This window comes from Lethenteron reissneri, chromosome 44 (assembly GCF_015708825.2).
Source record: "Lethenteron reissneri isolate LAM-NWPU_2019-01 chromosome 44, ASM1570882v1, whole genome shotgun sequence".
NCBI classification, from domain to species: domain Eukaryota; kingdom Metazoa; phylum Chordata; class Hyperoartia; order Petromyzontiformes; family Petromyzontidae; genus Lethenteron; species Lethenteron reissneri.
Window position 1 is genome coordinate 3943897 of NC_083822.1, and position 20313 is coordinate 3964209.

Here is a 20313-nt window from a genome sequence, read left to right on the forward strand (position 1 = left end):
ATTCGAGAAGGGACGTGGGATAAGTGCTGGGAAATGGAGGTTTCCGCGAGGTTAAATTGTTCCTCCGTGGAGCCTGCTCCCTGGTGGCATTTAAAAAAAACACATAAGATAACCAGAAAAGTTGCGGTTAAAGGCAATGACCGAACGATAGCTTTGGAGGAAACGGTGGAGGGTGACCGAATAGAATATGAGATTGACTTAATCAGTTCACTTGGTGAAGTCAGGTGATAGATCAGCCGGAGTTGCACCAACATGGGGCAATGCAAGCCTTTGCACTACAGTGGATAAACAATGGTTCTGTCCACTGAGCACATGGTCCCACTGGTGTAGTTAAAACGGAGCTGGCCAGGTGGCTTAGGGATCAAAGCACGGAGCCGGCACTGCTAAGATTTGGGGTTAGAATTTTGGTTTCAGCCACCTGTGATTCAGCTGGGTTCTCAAGGCTTGCAAGTAGATGGTCTCAGTCTGGTCAACAATGGCTGCACAGTGGACCAAACATGCTTGATTAATTTAGTATGTGTTACAAATGTGTGTTTAACTGCCATGTGATGCATATTTATCTGCATGCAGTGCATATAGGGAAGAGTGCCCCCGAGTGTGTAGATAAAGGTTAACTTAAACGGATTTCAAAAGTAGTTCTGTGATCTCGCCTGCGAATATGGAGTATGCATGAGGTTACGCACTTCTGTGCATGAATCCCAATGGGTGCATGAATGCAAGTCATCAGTTGGCATCCTATGGGGAGACTCGTCCTTTCCATGGGAATATGTAATTTCTACTACTAGCTGAATGGAGGTGAGTGCCACCCTCCAACATATACACTTGAGTTGGATGTCTAGGTTATTTTATAACCATACTTATTTTACGGCTTCCCTTTAATGAATTGAACGTAACTTTGTGCAAATCTAGAGCTAGATTCACTCGTAGGAAATGTAAATTTTCATAATATTTTAGCATACACATTCCATTTTCTCGTAATTATGAGAGGGCAAATCTCTCCACCCTTGTATTTCAGTTTTGTCAATGTGAATCTGATCCCTTCAGGTTATACTCGATCATCCTCATGATCGTCATTAGATGTAACAATTTGTCCATCCCTTGATTAAATTACTTGTTAATAATATTCAGTCACATTTCAATTATGTTTGTTTACGTTGTTGTAAATCTTGTGTCTCGTGGCTGCAGCGGTCACGTGAACCAATTATACAACTTATACAAATTGCAAATACTCCATTCTCATGCACATGGTTAGATGTGTGTATTGTGAGCAGAAATATGGAACTTTGTTTGATGAATGCATCGCTACGTAAATCATCCGCCCTTGTCTATCCTTTAGTGGGTGCCTTCTCATTTTATTGGCATCTAAAAAAAACGTATAGTGCCCAAACACTGCTGTTTATAATTTTCTGACCATTCGTGCTCGTGTCTTTGTGGTGTCAGTTGATCACGTCGGCAGGTGGCACGACCACCATCCGACCTGGGGTGACCCTCATTAGAGGCGCTTTGCAGCAGACGGGCACGACACTGGGCAAGACCGTGATGCGCACACCTCTGATTGTGCAGCAAGGTATACTCCCTCTGAGTAGGTGGCTCTTTTACTGTCAATCACCTCGCTCTCTCTCTCCTGCTCACTCGCTCACTCTCGGCTTCATTTTCTGGCTGCTGGTCGCATCGGCCTTTGTTTACTCAGACATGCACGCTTACGTGTGTCAGTGCACTTTGTATAATTTCCAAGTTGATTGATGGGGAGTGCACATGTGTTTCTGTACCTTTTCTACAAGACAATTGCATTTATTCTGTCTGCTCTCAATAAGAGCCATTGCACAATAGATTGGCCTAATTTATATATTTTTATTCATGTCAAAGATAAATTGTCTTCATGCTCAGATGAGCAGTAAGGCAGTACTCACCTCAATTTGAGTCATTGTTGTAAATGCTATATTCCTGTGGTCTGATCTATATTATCCATAACATCACCATTGTTAAGTTTCCACTAAGTGTTATTCATTTTCTAAACCCTTGTGGCAATGTGGATCAAGTCAGCCTGACCCAGGATTTAAAATCACGTGTTTGTTTTTGTGATTTCACCACACTGCCTTAGGAAGACTAATAAAAAAAATGCGATTGTTGCTTGAAAATTGTCAATAAACAAACATAATTATTGTAGCTTAGGGTGGAGAATTGGCGCAGTGGTCCACGCACTGGACTATGACTTCAAAAACTTGAGTTTTATTCCTGGCTTGGCTAACATCAATGGTGACTGATATCTAAACCGGCCCTCGGCACACCGCTGCAACCCATATTGACCAGCGTGCTGAAGTATCGTCGAACAATCCCCACAACCTACTTAGTGTGGGGAGATGGTTATCCGGCAGTGGATTTATCAAAGGCTGCAATTGTTATTATTTATTGTAATTTACTCAAGTTAATAATATAACTTTTTAACAACAGTGATTTAGATACGATTATAGCAATCGACTGTTCACTTTTACCAGTAAATTAAGCCTACATTTTATTGATGGTACATGTCATGTTTTATCTGTCTTGCAGTTGTTACCCTCCCTCTGTCTGATCGTCGCTCTGTTGGGGTCACTAGTGTTATGACCATTTTTAAAACTTTTCACTTAATAGGTTTGGACAGGTGGCATTTGCCTCACACCCCCTTCCTACTGTGTGTGATCATGTTTAAGTAATTTAAATTCAGCAGTAAGACTCCTTTGACCGGATTGAAGCCCAACACGCGGTGGCTAAGCCCGTTTAATGTCTGCGGCCTGATTTTTTTACGTGCCTTGTTTCTCTACTCAGTGAGTGTTTGCAGACGTGAGGAGCTTACCGACTCAAATGCATCGCATTTATATGGTGACGGAAGTTGAACTTCAATTTAATTATTGGTTTAAATGGGGGGGGGGGGTGGTGGAAACATCACATATTCCACAACAGAAACACTGACATTAATGCCTTTATTTTCTACAAAGGATATTTTTGCCACGAAAATGTTTTCAGTGTGAAACTGCAGTGGTGACCTATATTCCCAGTTTGCGTTCCCTCGATGTTACTCTTAAAAAGGACACAGCAGTTGAAGGGTTCTAATGTCATCAATCTGAATGCCACATTAGGCCTCATCTTTGTGACCCACAATGAGTGATTTAGAGCAAATGCCACTACCTCAATCCTGTAATCACCTTTTTCCAGGATATATCTTTCTGGGAATTACAACTTTAATTTACAGTGCTCAGTCCAAAAGGATACCATATCCCAAACAAATGATAACTCCCATGGTAATTACACTTTTAATGGCATGGTATTTCCAGGGTTGTTACATTTTACAAGAAAATCAAATGTTTAATTGACATTCGTTCTCAATGGCTTTGATTACACTGAGGGATGGGAGTTGTGTGTTTGTATTTCATTGACATTAGCCAGTTGGCCATGTTAACATCAAAAGATTAGCTGGCTCCATGAGCATTATAAGTTGTAAGGTGTTGCAGTTACTTCAAAAAATAATTTCCCACAAGCATTGGAATATCGGTGCCTCTGTTACACAACAGTGTGATTTTAGGTTTTGATGCATAATCAGAAGTTCAAAAGCTGGTCATGCATCAATGGAGCTTAACTTTTTAGGATCAAAACAATAAGTACCGTGGCCTCTTCCACTCTGTGAAATATTTCCAGTGGTCCCAGAGCTGCCAACAGCAAAGAGTGCCACCCCCTCCTTTTGAGCTGGGTGACACATTGGCTTTTGAGGTGGCCGTTACTGATGCCTGAATCTGTGAAAAAGCAAGACGCCAACGAGGTGAGGGTGCAAGCATTCACTCGTGTTCCCTCATTCTGTAATTCGTGGCTAAAGGCCAAACCCAGCAGGTCGTCACGCAGATCATCCGCGGCCAGCCAGTCTCCACTGCCATCTCCACACCGGGCAGCTCGGGCCTCCACAAGGTCCTGTCTACTGCGGCGGCGGCAGCAGCTGGGGCCTCCATGCCTGGCACGCCCGTGGCCTCTTCCACAGCCTCTCCCACCACCACCACGCAGGCCATCCAGCCTCGCCTGCCCCAGTCAGTGGTGGGCACACCCGTTGCCCGACCGCCGCATAGCCAGGTGCGGCTGACGGCCGCTCAGATCTCGCAGCTCACGCAGGGACAGGTGAGCGGCGCTCGGGATGATTGTCGGGGTTGTGCAGGCGACACCAGCAACTGGCACTTCACACACACCCGCTCCTACTTAAATCGTTATGGCTGAGTCGAGTTGAATTTTAAATTGGGCCATATGTGTGATGGCTCAATACCAAGACTGGAAAAATGGGAGTTCTGGAGAAAGAAAATCCACAATCTTTCTGGTTTTTAAGGTTGCATTTATAATTAATAACCTGGACAAACTGGCTTCAATTGTGGTTGAACATCAACAATGAAACATGTATTTGAATAAACAATAAACAGTGTGTTGTTTACAGTATATTCAAATCAAGTTAGTATATTGTCTGTTGAAAAACTAAAATTATATTCAAGTCAATCATCCAAATGGGCCTTCTGAATTAATGCTTTCCAGCATGTTTGCGTATGCAATGAAACATATCCTTTCATATTCATTTATTTTTTATCATAAACACACTACATAGTGCATAATTGATGATTGTGTGCATTATTATAAATGAGCATTCCACGTGAGAATCTGTTGTCTATTGCATGAGGCAACTTGAGTGAAAGTGTTGCCTCGCTTCCGATATATGTATACATGTTAAATAAGAAAAAATATTCAATTAAGTTTTTTATACAGTCAGTCACTGGTTTAATCCCAGGTGGCTGTCCTAATTGAAATTAGACCTGAGAGCCACACAGGCTCATTCTATACTATAATGAGCCAATGAATGTCTGTGTGTCCCGCATGTGACGTCACTCCACGTGGACCAGCCCCCCTCATTAATAATCATGAACAGGTTTCGTCCTCCACATGGACCCGCCCCTCATGAATAATCATGAGCAGGTGACGTCCTCCAAATAGACACCCCCCCCCTCCATTAATAATAATTAGCGGGTGACATCACTGCACATGGGGGGGGGGTGAGGCGCCTCCTCCCCCCTCCTCAGCATCAACTTACAACCCTCACTACGAAGGCAGAACCCTCACGTCACACGATCTCCGTAACGCTGTTGAGACAGAAGTAAAAAGGACGTCATGATGAACAAGGGATCATAACCTTAAAATGAAATAGGTCTGTCACCGCGCCCTTACAAATTGTACACGAATGGATGCAATGAATATCACATCGCGGTCTGCTTTTGGCTTGTAATGTTCAGGTTTACTGCAATACACCCGTCCTTGGACGGGCTATAAGGCTAGTTGATGCAATAATGTTCCTTTACAGGATAGCAAATAGATATTTTTTGTGTTGGGATGTCTGGTGGCAAATTGAATTGTCTCCACCTTTTCCCAATTTCATTCACTCATCTTTTATCCCAGGCCATATGCACTATTAGTGATGTTAAGTGAACCTGTTCTGGGCCGCTATTAGGTCAACTCGACTTCTAAAATTACAAGCATTTGGTACTATCATTAACAATGGGAGACAGGCAGCCAGGCATTGTTGGCTGTTCGCCGCCGCACCCCATAATTGTTATGCCGTATCAGCATTCATAGACACTTGTTCATATTGCTTGTCCCAGCAGTCTACAAACTAAATAGCAGGGTGGCATTATATTGGTATGAGCATCCAAACCGCACAACACGTGTAAAGTGGCCACCTGCATTCTAAGGTTCTCTCGCTGACTATGCTTGTGCGAGCAAGTCGATTCAGATAAATTGCTGGGGTGGGATGTGTGTTTCAGAGTGGTGGGCAGGGCCTGCGAGTGGTGGTCCAGGGGCAAGGCCAGACCCAAGGGCAGCTGCAGCTTATCCCTCGAGGGGTGGTGCTGATACCAGGCCCAGGCCAGCAGCTCATGCAGGCGGCCATGCCGGATGGCTCCATCCAGAGGTTTCTCTTCACGCCCGCGCAGAATCTTGGTGAGTTACAGCCCTCCGTCTGTCTGTGTGTCCGAAAACATTATAAGGGACCACGTTAGCATACATGTAGAGACTTTGTCTGAGAATCACATATATAGCAATTCATCAAGTCCATTCTTATTCTCATACGGCACTGATAAGCCCGAGCGGTAGCACGTTTGCCGCTTCTGAGTTCTCTCAACTTGTACATAGTGTGGCATTTTCTTCAAGCACAATGAATGAAAATATGAATTCACCATTTGTGCAACTTCCAAATCAGGACACTCCTAAAAATGAGAAAAATACTTGGGAGAGAATATTCAGAGAAATATAGAACTATATTTTACAGAACTTTCTTTTCATTAAATAAAATATAAAATATATTTATTTTAGAAATATAGAACTATATTTTATTATTAGAACAGTTGGGGCTTTGCCTTAACTACGGCCATGGTTATGTGACTGCAGCCGCCACACCAGAGCAGAGGCCACCACCATCCCCGGCCCCAGCGTCAACCCCAACTCCGACCTCTGCCTTGACCCCAACCTCGGTCTCAACCCCGGCGTCATCCCAAACCCCAGCGCCAGCCCTGGCTCCGGCTACAGGTTCAGCCGTGACTGCGGCTCTGGTGGCAAAAGTTGCGACGCCAGCAGCGGTCACGAAACCCGCGCTGCCGCATGTGCAGATACACCAGCCGCCCGTACCAGCACCAGCGACGCAGCCAGCACCACTGTCTCTGCCACAGGTAACACAGAACCTCAATGCACGACGTATTTGTCACCACACTGGCACTTCCAGCTGTTCTTACCGTGCCTCACCACACTCATCGTGCACCGCCCAGTTTAATAATGGGTGGCTAAAACCTGGGTGAAAATTCAAGATCTCAGCAGGGAAATATTTGGTAATTGTTGTGTGGGGGGCTGCACCTCTGTCTATGCTGCCTGCATGCTGCACCCCAGACTCAGCTGCACGTGTCTCAGCCCCAGCTGGCAGCACAGCCCCAGACGCTGCCGGTCCAGACACAACCGCCGCCGCAGCAGCCACAGCCGTTGGCCACGGCCGCTACGGCAGCCGTCGGCACGACAACTACGAGCGCCGTGCAAGCGCCGGCGCAGGTGGAGGCGCGGCTGCAGGCGCAGACGCCAGCCGTGCAGGCGACGACGCAGATCCAGGCGGTGGTGCAGGCAGCCGCGGTGACACCAGCGGCGGTGGCTGTGGCGCAGCAGCCGCAAGCGCAGACGCAGCTGCAGGGCCAAGCGCCGGCCGTGGTGACGACGCGGCAGGTGCTCCTGCAGTCGCCCCCAAAACTGCAGCTGCACTACCAGCCGGTGACGGGCACCGTGCAGATCGCACCAGTCGCCACCTCGACGCCGCAGGTGTCTGAGCACATGCAGTTATACACAACAGCAACAGCCACTGTTGGGGAGCGCTCGTATCATTAGGCGGCCATGAGCCAGGATAGTTTTCCACTGAGGAGAGTTTTCATAAAGTGGTACTCCTTTTTAGTGGCGAAAGAAAGGATTGTAATGAGTCAGTGACTTGACGTTGCACCACCCTGCTGCCACTTTAGGCTCATGCGGCGGTGCTTATTCGGTAGCGTTCACAAGGGTGTTACATTTTTGTACACCATTCATACACATGTCTGTGTGGATTGTTCCTGTGCTTGTGATACTTTAATTCTGAAATTGTGTCGTCCATAACGCTGACGGAAAATCCTTGTTTTCTTTTGTGCGTGCGTGTGCTGCGCCTTCTCCCCAGTCCCCTCCGCGGCAGCTCGTGCAGACCGTGGTGAGCGTGCAGGCGGCGAGCGTACAGGAGCAGCTGCAGAAGATCCAGCAGATGCAGGCACAGCGGCAGCAGCAGCAGCAGCAGCGCAAGTTGGCACAGCAGGCGCGCAAGGCCTCGGAGACGCCAGCGGCACAGGCGGCCGGGCAGGCCAACTTGCTGCACAAGCAGGTGCAGCCACTCACACAAATCGAATTAGAAGAGCGGTGGCCTGTAAGCTACCAGCCGCTGCTCTGTGGGTCAACTGCTCCACTCGAGTTAATGCTACCTTGCCAAACAATCATTTAATGGCATTGGCCAAAGAGTTCAATGCAAATCTCTTGTAATAAAGAAGACTGCAAGGCTGTAATGCTTTCCTAAATGAAGGACATTAATATTACTATAAAAAGAAATTAGTACATAATGTAGACAGGAATGATGTATCATACTTGAATCACATTCATGGAATTGGCCAAACATCTCTTAAGTGAAATTCTACTGAAGAAAAAAAGCATTGAAACTTGGGCTTTTATGGAGAAAGGGAATTACTCTTTAATATAGTTAATTGTTATGATAACATCATGAAACCAGGTATGATGGGGCACACATGAACAGCATTGTAACTCATCCACCTGCATGCAAGAGGCTATATAACAAGTAGGTTTCTGACATGTCTGTGTAGTAGAGGTTGATTTTGTCCCTCATTCGCATGGGTTTTCTTCCCCATCATGTCATTTATTTATCCTATTGAAATTTAGTTCTAAAACAGATGTATTTATTTCATGAAGACCACCCATCTAATGTATTTGCTTCGCTAAATTAAAATGTAATGCTAAGGACGATGCATTTTGGATAAGTGGATTAGCTTTTCAACTCTCTTGTCATATAATTACACGTAGTGGCAGTTTTCTCATATTCATAGTGGGCCAGTTCTCATCGGTTGTCCACACTTGAGAAGTACAACATGTTAGTTATCTATGATGTAGGCAAGAGGCTGCTTAAAACAAGCTCTTTTCAGTAGCTCTGCGTCAAGGCATTTCCTGTAAGGGTTGTTGGTCCTCGTACTGTGTGTGTAGATTGTGCAGAAGCAGAGTGCTGTGATCGAGCAGCTGAAGGCCAAGAGCCGCACCATGTCACCAGCCGAACGAGAAGACACCCAGAGGTACGTACATTGCTTATTATAACTTAGTATTAGGATCTCTTCTCTATTTTGCATTCCTGTTTTATTTTTTAACTTGCTAACCCGCCCATGATGGACGTCTGTGAAAAAGAGTTCCACAGCTTGTCGGATTCCTCTAGAATAAGTAAAGATTCTGGTTCTGATTAGAAATGTTAAGTATCAAACCTTACATTTGTATTCACTTGAAGTTTTAATGTGCATATTTAAGTTATTTACAAAATGTTCCCCTTGTTATTAAATAATTCTGTTGAGATTATATCGCAACAAAAATCCCACTGTTCTTTTTCCAAAGACTCGTAAAATTATGCATCCATTTAAATATTGTGTTTGTATTTGGATATGCCCTTGTGGCTTATGAGCATGTGATTTTGTGCCACTTTGTATCCTTATATGTAAGTGTGTATGTGCGGGTGCACACGCCTGTATGTGTGCATGCGTTTGGCTACGTGTTCTGTATCTTTATGTTCAAGCTTTCCACGTGTGTGCATGTAAAACAATTTCGTGCACGTGTGTGTATATACATGTACATGGCGCTTGCATTCATGTGTGTACATTTGCCTTCGCATATGTAGGGAGTGATAATGCAGTTGTTAGCGTGCTGCCCTATGAACTCGGCGACCTGAGTTCGGCGACCCGAGTTCATCGGGCAACACCAGTGACGATTGTTTGAACCGGTCCCGGGTCTCCCGTAGGTCGAATCAGCCTCAAATGAGTGCCTGGTGTGGTGCGTAAACATTGCCACTGGTGAGACAAAGCCGTGTGGTGCTAGCCAACAACCACCTCATCTACCGTGCTGGCCTTCATAGGCGCTCGCTCACAGCACTTTCCACAACAGTCTGTTAAGGCCTGTTTAATGTGAGCATATTTGTGCATGTGTTCTTGTCATCTGTGTGTGCGCGCGCGCGCATGCGGCCAGGCTGCTCGTGTGCAACCAGGTGCTCAAGTCCATCCTCGACCGCATCGACCGCGACGAGCGCACCGAACAGAAGAAGCGCAAGCGCGAGGAGTCGGTGGAGCAGCGGCGCAGCAAGGCGAGCGCCGGCCGCCTCTCGGCCCTGCTCTTCAAGCACAAGGAGCAGCTCCGTGCAGAGATCCTCAAAAAGCGCGGTCTCCTGGAGAAAGAGCTGCACCTGGAAGTGCAGGTGAGACTGATGGGGGGGAGGATACGACCGAGACGCGATTGTCAATGGCGTTTCACATGGAGGACAAGCGAGATCTGCTTTTGTTTTTTAAGCCACAGACGATTCTTTGTTTTCGTGTTGAGCTTTACTGCTGCTGCCTTCCCATCGTTACCTCGTGCTGGGTCTGTTCTCTTTTGTCACTTGTGGCTTGTGTCTTTTTCTTCTGGTCTTATTTTTGTCCGTGGCTTCTGCTCTTAACCGCTCCTGCTCTTGTCTCCACTGTTTCCAAAAGAAACACCGCGCATGTACCAAATGTATCCATTAATTGCGTGAGATGGGTTGTTATGCTCAAGGTACATCACATAATGTGTATAACAATCATCTTCTCTTAATATAGACAATTAATACATTTTCAAGGGGGGTAAGGGGGCGGTGAATTTGCATAACTAAGGAACAAAATAAGTAAAACTCGTTGCCCACATTTCCACGTCGTCCTCCTTCTCCACCAATGTCTTGTGCACGACAGGACGAGCTCAAGCAGGACCTGAAGCGCCTGAAGCGGGAGGAGAAGAGGCCGCCCAGCTTGGGGCCAGCGGTGGCCGCCCCGGTGGCCAGCGGGCCCTCGCACGCCGCCCACTCCCCCGCCACGTCGCCCTCCTCCGCCAGCAAGCGCAAGCGCGACTCGGACACTACCAGCTCCAAGGCCAAGCGCAAGAAGATGATCACCACCTCCTCCCGGGGCGATGCCAAGAGAGACACGAAGCTCTACTGCGTCTGCAAGACGCCCTACGACTCGTCCAAGTGAGCCGCCGGCCTTCGTGAACGTTCACCCTGGGACACGGTTTTTGTAACCGCGCGCTTTGCTCGCCTCGAATGTCAATAATGATTACGCTTTGTAATACGTAAATACGCATGTTGAACTTCGCGACCGCTGACGCCCGGTGCGTGCTCACTCGCCTCTCCCGCTCTGCTCTGCCCCTGCGCCGCAGGTTCTACATCGGCTGCGACCTGTGCACCAACTGGTTCCACGGCGCATGCGTGGGCGTGACTGACCGCGACGCCGAGACCATGGACGAGTACGTGTGCGACGAGTGCCGCAACGCACAGGAGGGCAGCAGCGAGGAGCTTTATTGTATCTGCAAGACTCCCTACGACGAGTCGCAGTGAGTCCCTCTCCTTTTCCCCCTCCCGCCCGCGCGACGAGAACTGCCTTTACCCTCGCCGCTAACGGCCTTGCCAGATTTTTAACTCGGCAAACTTCGTGTCATTTCAAACCAAAATGAATCCTATCAATAATGATTATAGATGATGATGATGATGACGGTGTTAATAATTACACATGTAGCAATGCTGTCACGAGACACGCATAAAAGTTTGCATGACGAGCATTTATTATTTCTGATATTTGCACCTTTTATCCAGATTATATGCTACTGTTACATTTAGGATAATGGAGCAAGTTAAAATACAAACGAGACGTGAAAAACTTGATATAATGCATACACGGTGGTAAAAACGATGCAATATATGTGGTTTCTCAAGCCAGATCATGACCACAAATTGTCAGAGTTGCTGGTGCTTTGGTGGGAGGGTCGATGGTGGTGAATGCCTCGGAACAAAACCTTTGACGACGACGGCTATAAATGAATTTTCGCGAGTGCCAACGGCGACCATTGGCGCCGGTCCTTACACCTGCCCCGCTTTGCCACTGGGACCGCCACAGATTCTACATCGGCTGCGACCGCTGCCAGAACTGGTTCCACGGCCGCTGCGTGGGCGTGCTGCAGAGCGAGGCGGAGTTCATCGACGAGTACGTGTGCCCCAACTGCCAGTCGGCCGAGGACGTGATGACGGCGCTCAGCCCGCTAACGGAGCGCGACTACGACGGCCTCAAGAGGATCCTGCGCTCCATGCAGGTGCGGCGGCGGCGGTGTTCTGCACCCATCGGCAGTCTCAGGGGAGGGAGGGAGGAACGGGAGGCCCCTGAGGTGGCCATGCACATGGCACTCGCAAGCGCGCGTATGCACGGCCGGCTCATAAGAGCATGCAAGCGGTTGTGTGTGTGTGTGTCCAAACAGCTTGGGTTTGTTTTTGTCTCCCAATTTTATTATTCCAGTTGCGCAGCGAGTTGTCTTTTCACTCCACATTCTGAACACTCGCGGAGCATTCATTGGGCCACGCCATCTTAGGGAACGGTCCACTAAAGGCGATTTCAGAAAACTATCTTGGAGCTTTCTGAAAATGACCTCTAATTCACACTCAGGGCATTGAACTTTACCACGCACCCTGCTGTAGAGATGTATAATTATCAGAATTGTTGCCATTCAACCATGCAATTATGAGTGACGCAATGTGACCACAGTGCTACTTAGTACAATGTTGGCTCATAGCTCGGGATTGTTTTTTCTTTTATTTGCCGACGCTTAAATACTTTATCGCTGCATCCAGAGGTTTTTTTGTAAGTAACGGGGTTTCAATTATACATCTGGCAACAGTGAAATGCGGTGTACATAGCCATTATAGAGCGGTGTGTTACGACGATGGTAACGGTACCAAGCTAAACGAAAAGCACTCGGCCACCAAATGAAATTTGAACTCGTAAACTTCCCACTGTGAGTGGAGCTCGATACTACCGCGCACCACTGCCAAAAAGTCCAGGCCTTTAACCATTTTTATGAATTGTATATTTCACAAGTGAATAAAGGATATACCATCAAAAGACGTGGCACATGTTTTTTACGAGACCTGGAATTTAAGACGGCTTGAACAATATATGGTTCTCCAATCCCAACTTGCCATATCTTCTCAGGTACACAAGATGGCATGGCCTTTCCTCGAGCCAGTCGACGAAGAGGAAGCACCTGGGTACTACGAAGTCATCAAAGAGCCCATGGGTGAGCTTGCTTCATTGCAGCGAGGGCTCGCTGGCTCACCTTGGGCTGTGCTGGTCAAACTTCAAACGTATAATTTTTATTTCACCTCCCTTGCTAAAGAGACTGAGCACCTACATTATATGCGTGTAAAACAACAATTGTGATAATTCGTCAAGTTATGAGTAGAGTGAGAAATTGGCCCTTGCCATGGGAATGTGCAATTTACACCGAGGGCTCGGGGCTTAAAATGGCATTTGAGCCGGGAGACATTTTAGTTTGGATTATTTTGGTTAATCCTGCTGTCGAACTCTGTGTTAAACTCAAATCCTCACCATGTTCCTTTTAAAACTAACCCCTCGTGTCCCCCGCTTCGCTCTTCCCCTCCCCACCACACGCCCACAGACTTGTCGACCATCGAGAAGAGGCTCAGCTCGCGCTTCTACTCAAAGCTGGCTGAGTTTGTGGGCGACATGACCAAGATGTTCGACAACTGCCGCTACTACAACCCCGGTGAATCGACCTTCGCCAAGTGCGCGGAGGTCCTCGAGACATTCTTCGTGCAGAAGCTCAAAAGTTTCAAGGCCAACAGGTAGAGAGAGGCACCACCCCGGCAGGCATGAAGATTGTGGGGTGTGTGAAGGCTTGGGGTGCCGGCAAGCTGTGACGAGCAGATGTCACCCAGTGCTTTTTGAACTTTCCTATCTGGAATTCCTGCTTTGCGCTTTTTCTTCCTGCTGCGATTGCCTCCTTCCCTGCGACGCCCGCTGCCCTTTCCCTCTTCCTCTGCAGAGCTGGACTTTAGTTATAGCTGCCCTGGCTCAAGACAAGGACACTCCTTTTAATCAACCGTGTGCTTCTCAACGCAGCTTTTAGATCGGCAAAACGAAGCCCTGCATTATCTGACCAACGGTGGATTGCACTTGTTATCCTTACCCCAGCTTCACGCTACGTCAGTGTACCGGCACCTGTGGGCATAGAGAATGGTCTCCTTTGAGCCAGACGATCGTGACCACCAAGCCAATTGCATCTGGGTAGTAATTCGGCCTCAAAATAGTGTTGACTTCAGCAGGACCAGCAGCAGCAGTTTCTCCTGGGTATCACAGTGACTTCACCCTTCAATGGACTACTTTGATTTACGCTCGGGCAGCTCCTCTCCTCTTTTCTGAACTGAACATTGCTTGGTGTAGCTGTGTTGTACCCTACTTTGCCAACCACCGCACCCTGCAGCCAGAAGTCCTCAGACTCCAGACGCTAAGCAAGGACAGGCCTGGTCACCAAATGGATTGGTTAGCGTGTTGGAAATGTCAGGTCTCCATGGGTGAGTTGCTATCGGATGTTCAGTATCGGGATACTTGCTTCTTGGCATCATAATCTGGCTGACGTCCCAACACAGTGCTAAGGAATACTGCACCTCAAGAGTTGGTGTGAATCAAATGAGAGACGGCTGTTAATGAACCTGCGGCAAGAGCGGAGACACTAGCCTACGCAAGTCCTGCCACGCAAGAATACAGTGGTAACCTTCCCTGGACCTGCCACCTCCAGTTTTCCCGACGTGGCATTCATAAAGTAGAGGTAGCCCCTCATGGCGATGGGGACATCCCAGCAGATGACGATACCCAGGCGTCCTGATTGAGATTGATACTGAATAACGCATTTCCGCCTTCATGTTTTCCAGGACGGGGGGCTTCACGAAGACGGGCCAGGCGACCACAATTTCGGCTTTAAAAGGAAAGAAGCCGGGCTTTCCGTGCGTGCAGTAGATGTGCGCAGACAGGCTTGCCAGTTTGTCTGATTTGGTTTGACAGGCCTGGTGCTGCTGTCTCCCGCTTCAGATGCTAGGCATGTTGGGTGGATGAGGTGGGATGGCGGCAGGAGTTTTAGCAGCTCGTGAGGGGTCTCCAACTGGTGACCGCGGTTGGAATGGGGATGGGCAACTAGAATAGGGAACCTTGCCGTGGGTTAAAAAAATCGATTAAAAAAAAGTAGAAAGTAGCAGAAAAAATTACAGTGACTGTATTGAATTTTGTATTTAAAAATAAAAATAAAAAAATGGCTAAGTTGACTTCCAAAGCCAACTTAAATTCCAAACATGTCACTAATTGCAGTGACTTTTTTCTCTCCATAGTAGTTTTAACTGCACCGTACCTTAGCCCATGAGCTCTGTACATAAGTCATGTGTGTGTTGTAGAATTTTTTTATTTTAATAAAAAAAACAGTGTCCCCCTTATCTTTCTCGGCTTCCCCTCCATTGGCCTTCCCCACCTCCCGTTTCCCACCTCAAAATAACTAAACAGGAACTCTTTACCCCCCTCCCCTTCCTCACCATCCCCTCCCATTCCCATCTCGTGCGGAAATAAGCTAGCGATTGCGCTTTCTATCTGTGGGGCAGTGCAAAACAGAGCAGCGATTCACAAGCGTGTGTGTCATTCTAAAAATGACACCCAATGCGTTTCAGGGGTACGGGGATAACAAAAACAGAACGGCTGGTGGAAGACTCAACCGCACCCACTGTTAAAATGAGTTGTTTCACTCGCATGCACACACACAAACCTTTGTGCGCGCGCGCGTGTGTGTGTGCTTTTGAATGGATCAGGGAGGCACCTCACTTTGTTATGAGCACTCCTCCAACCAACGCCCCCAAGCCCCCTTTGGAAACATATTTCGTCGAGTATCAAAATGTGTGCGCCGCGACACGCGATTTTTCGTGCGTCCTGTGCTATAGGTTAGCGTATGCGTGGTTTTTTTTTCAAGCAGTCGATACATTGTGCTGTTACTAGTGGCTTGACCGATCAGTCACTCGACTCTCCCTGCCCATTACGGTTGATTGCGGAAGTGTGTTTAGTCTCAGTTATACATTTTTTGCTCTTCGTTCTTTTTGAAAAAGACACCGGTCCAAAAATGATTTTTTTTTTACTCTTTGAAAAATAAGCGAAATGCACATTGGGTGCTGCGAAAGCCAAACAAGTGTGCTCGTTAATACTGTACTACAGCTTGGTCTGCCCCACTGATTCCACACGCTTAAAGGTGTCGACATAATTCTTATTGGAAAGGCGTTCACTCATAAAAAACAATCGACTGTATGATGTGGACGTAAATTTAGGTCTCATACCGACGCTAGATTGTATTTAATAACGTGCCCAGTTTTTTGCAACAGGCCTTCCAGCAATCGGGCACATGGAGTCGTTTTTGCAGAAAGCATCCAGTGCAAGCAAGGCTTGTCTTGAATCTAGTGTATATGTGAATGAAAAACAAGAAACGCTGATGCTCAGTTTAACTTCTTTGCAAAACCTCTAACTCCTCAAGCAGTTGGTCTAGAACTCCTGTTCATCCAAATGTGTCCCGCCGTACGATTTTTTAATGATCGAAAACATGACTTCTTGCAGTGACGCCTAAAAGCCCAACCTGCGTGTTCAGTTCACATACTGTCATGCTAGAATCGGAGCCACCTTTTTCAAATCGTCCGACTCCAGTCTCCTCCTGGTGCTGTCATCATTCGTCCGATCTTTTGATGCCCACGGGGTTTAGTAGTGATGCTGAAACCCGTTACAAATGTCTGAATTGTCAGATATCGGCACTTCACAAATCCCAAAAGGAGGCTGAAATGAAGTGTTACATTTGTTTATCTGGACATGGTAAAAAAAGAAACAATACTGCCTAAATTGTGGTTTCAAGATGCAAAAAATAAAATGAATATTAACTCCTTTTCCACACCCCATTGAGATGACTGACAATTTTAGAGAAATCTGCAGTCGTGTCAAATTAAAGTGTGTTGTGTGTGTGTGTGTTTTTACCAGGAAAAAACCCTCTTCAGATTTATCCTTGTTATGACGAGCATGTACATTTTGAATTATTTTAATTAAATAGCCTCCATCTTAACAGAATAGAATTGGTATGAGATGTACAACGTTGGTCACATGCTGTTAAGAATTGCTTTGAAACTCAACATTATGCCACGTGCATTGCCAGACCAGTGCTGGCTGTAATTTGAAGCTGTCTCCGTTTTGTTTGGCTTGTAATATTTACATTGCAATGTAAAATGTATTTTGCTTTCACACATGTTGTAATTTAGTTATCTTGTTAAATGCGTATTTCATGATATTTTAGATAAAAACCTAAACAATTTTTTTTTGCTGTCCCTTGTATATGTTAATTTGCCTTTTTTGTTCTACCATCTCCACCTCCCTAAACCTGGCCTCAACCACTGCACGTCTGTCACACCACGCCTGTGCGATAACGTAGACATCACAAATGATGCCCTTTTAGTCGTGGCAGCTACAAGTACCATGACCACACCCAGTGCACGAGAACTGCTTTTGGTTGAGAATCCACGTCAGAACAGCCGTCCTGCAGTTACGTTGTTGAGCAACTCTTGGATTTTGTAAAGCTGAATGTCGCAGGGTAGGTTGTTTCTGGAGGTTCAGGTTTGACTCTCTGTCTTTGTATCCCCTGTAGCAGTAGCATCGTGGTAGCGCACCACACCAACTAACCTGTCAACCTGTGTTCAATTTTCATTCAAGGCCAACATCGGTGGCGAATATCTGAACCCATGCTGGGCCTTCTGTTATAGGGGTGCCTGGTGCCATGGGGAGATGGGGGCAGCCACACCATCCCCCTGTGGACTGCTCTCACTTTCATCGGTGCTTGCTAACAGCACTTGTCCCAGCAGTCTGTTAAAGGCCTCTTGAGGAGTCTTTCAAGTGCACCCTACGGAACCCGCTCAACATCTTCCCCATTTCACATGCCCCCTTGCTCTTCTTCTTTCTCACATTTCAAGCATTCACAATCGAGACGTTTTTGTTTCAAGAAATGCACCAGTGCGCGCGTGGCTCTTCCATTGATGCCATTGATGCCATCAACAACAACACCGATCATCATTTGAGTTTAGTTGTCCTGCTATTGTTTTCACCCCCCCAAGCGAGCCGGTGGGGTCTTCGAGTCAATTGGACAGTCTGCATCAAACTGTCGTCGCTGATGTGGGACACCATTTGTGATCGTTTGTCTCACCGCAGGGGAACCCAGCCATCGGAGCCTTCATACATTTGTAGTGGAATGATCACTTGCTTGTTTGCGGGCCTGAGCTGAAACCCCCCTCTTTGAGTGTCGCTTCTTTAGTCACGCGCTGGACAAGCGCGAGTACTTGACATACCGAGTTGTGAGTTGATGTTGTGTCACATCACGCACTTGCAGCTATTTTACGGGGAGCGGTAGTTTAGCGGTTAGCGCGCTGCGCTACGAACCCGGCGGCCAGATTTCAATTCTCGCTGACGACGGCCAACACCAGTGACAATTATCTGAACTAGTCCTGGGCCTCCCGTAGGTCTACCCAGCCTCAAATAAGTACCTGTTGCGGTGTGCACACATCGTCACTTGGGAAACAAAGGCGGCCGGGCGTGGTGCTGTGCCGTGCCGGCCTTCGTAGGTGCTCGCTAACAGCACTTGCCCCAAACAGTCTGTTTGGACTATATACGGGGGGTGGGGGGAGGATCTTTGTAGCTATTTTTAATTAACGTGGCAAAAGGTGTCAGTTTTGTTGCCAGATAGAAGGGTAAAAAAAACAATTATGATATTTTTACTGGCAAATGAGGTTCCCATAGTATAGTAACGTGGCAACGTTCAGTGGAACGCACCTCGGTGGGCATGTGGAACCCGTTTACCCATGAACCGGTCGCGTTTGCTTCCCATTGTGGGTCCCTCCCCATTGCGATCGCGGAGCTAAGAGTGCTGAGCCAATGCAGGAGGCAGGGAGATATGGGCAGAGACGTTATGGGCGAGCTTAGGTGAATAATGATGGTTCCTGTACAGTCTTTGATGCAGAGTTGTACAATTTTGCGAAGCGTATTTAGAGTACAACGTTAGCTTATTTTTTTCGTATTTCTTTCGTTTTGTTTCGCAGTGTTGTTTATTTTTGTTTGTATTGCGTCTCTATCGTGTATAATATGAGATAATGAAATGATACAGTGAAAGGAAAAAAACATTTTAAAAAGTGTTATAAATATCGAGTCACGGACGATGCTTTTAGTATTGTGTTTTTTGTCGCAGAATATGTTTTCCTGTCAAGCCGACCGGCGGTTATTGCATCCCACTTATTACGTAATGGGACGTGCACATGGGAAGGACAAGAGCTCTCTCCAACGTCACAGCCACCACATGTTGCTGTTGAAACACTCGTCACGTCCTTCCTGACCTTTAACACATACGTACGATGCTTTTTTTTGGTTCTATTCCGAAGGTTCCCTTTCAGTATTTGTTTCATGTTATCGGCTCATATATATTTTTTTGAATGTTTTATTTCATTGTATATTTATTCCCATTTGGATCCACGCGCTTTCACGTCCATCGTAGTGTGTAGGATGCTAACCCGCCCAGGCGATGCGACGGGGAACCGGCCCTTCGCTCTCGTCTCAAGCGATGCCTGCGCCCTTGCGGGTCCGCAGGCAGACTTTTGTACTTTGACATTCGTCATCTCCAGGAGAAATAAACTTTCGAAAAACTTTACAAGTGGACGCGGTGCCCTCATTTTTGTTCATAACGTGGCGTTTGCCAGGGGGGTGGGTGGGGGAGAGGTGCCGAGGGTGCGTTCAAGCTAGTAGGGGTTCTTGCAATTTTTTCAAAAAAATATACCAATAAACCACTTTGACGCACATGTACGGGGACGTATGTTCCGAGCAGTAAACATTTCGTTTGGACTTGTAAATTTTGAAATGGGCGGTTGGGGGATGGGGTGGAGCTGCCGTGGCGTTATGGTGAACACATTGGACCTGCAACGTAGAGGACCTACGGTTCGATTCCATCTCGTGGCACGGCAGTTGGAACAGTGGCGAAAGTTTGTTATATGCCCCCCCCCCCCGCCTGTCCATCGGGGTCACCACAGTCGATTGGCAAGTCACGTGTATTGGAGTAAAGAGTGTGGTTTCTGCCCACCTCTTCCAAGACATCTGGCCAGTATGGAAGAGGAGACCACAAACACCCTCTGCTGCTTCCTTTCGTGAGGGCCCTTCCACTCGCACCTTCGGTTTAGCACGGTTGGGCACGTACGGTGTGAAAAAAGGTCTACATACTAGCAGTGGCGTAAGCAAGCCATTTCAGGGGCTGCGCCTTTGAGCTACGAGGCGATGGCTGTGATGTAAATGGCCGCGCCTGCCAATTGGTTTTATCTATATATATAAAATCGCGAATCTGTCTGTGTGTGTGTGTCGCCGGACCATACGCAGTTTCATTGGACGGCGGTTGCCCCTGGCAACGGGTAGCGACGCCTTCGCCGCGGGGTGGACGCCATTTTTAATTCCCGTTAAAAATAGGCGCACGCATTAACACGCGACTCTGAGGTAAATTCATCAAAGTTTCACGTCCTCTTCACTCCCCCCCCCACCACAATGTGTGCAATTACTATTATATGGTCGG

General features: G+C 47.2%; 1 protein-coding gene across 8 annotated transcripts in view; it reads left to right on the forward strand.

Annotated features, from left to right (window-relative positions):
- Positions 1 to 19406, forward strand: part of BPTF (bromodomain PHD finger transcription factor) — a 59681-nt gene extending 40275 nt beyond the window's left edge. For 4 of the 8 annotated variants that reach the window (XM_061569930.1, XM_061569936.1, XM_061569933.1 and 1 more), the window contains 14 exons: positions 1441 to 1582; positions 3848 to 4140; positions 5820 to 5994; positions 6442 to 6719; positions 6934 to 7350; positions 7733 to 7930; positions 8815 to 8900; positions 9835 to 10060; positions 10566 to 10840; positions 11029 to 11202; positions 11763 to 11955; positions 12849 to 12933; positions 13315 to 13501; positions 14588 to 19406. In XM_061569930.1, coding sequence (XP_061425914.1) covers positions 1441 to 1582; positions 3848 to 4140; positions 5820 to 5994; positions 6442 to 6719; positions 6934 to 7350; positions 7733 to 7930; positions 8815 to 8900; positions 9835 to 10060; positions 10566 to 10840; positions 11029 to 11202; positions 11763 to 11955; positions 12849 to 12933; positions 13315 to 13501; positions 14588 to 14672 — 2814 coding nt within the window. In that variant the 3' untranslated portion in view covers positions 14673 to 19406. The remainder of the gene's footprint in view (positions 1 to 1440; positions 1583 to 3847; positions 4141 to 5819; positions 5995 to 6441; positions 6720 to 6933; positions 7351 to 7732; positions 7931 to 8814; positions 8901 to 9834; positions 10061 to 10565; positions 10841 to 11028; positions 11203 to 11762; positions 11956 to 12848; positions 12934 to 13314; positions 13502 to 14587) is intronic. The other 4 variants (XM_061569931.1, XM_061569937.1, XM_061569935.1 and 1 more) reach the window with 3 other exon arrangements.
- The last annotated feature ends 907 nt before the right edge of the window (positions 19407 to 20313 follow it).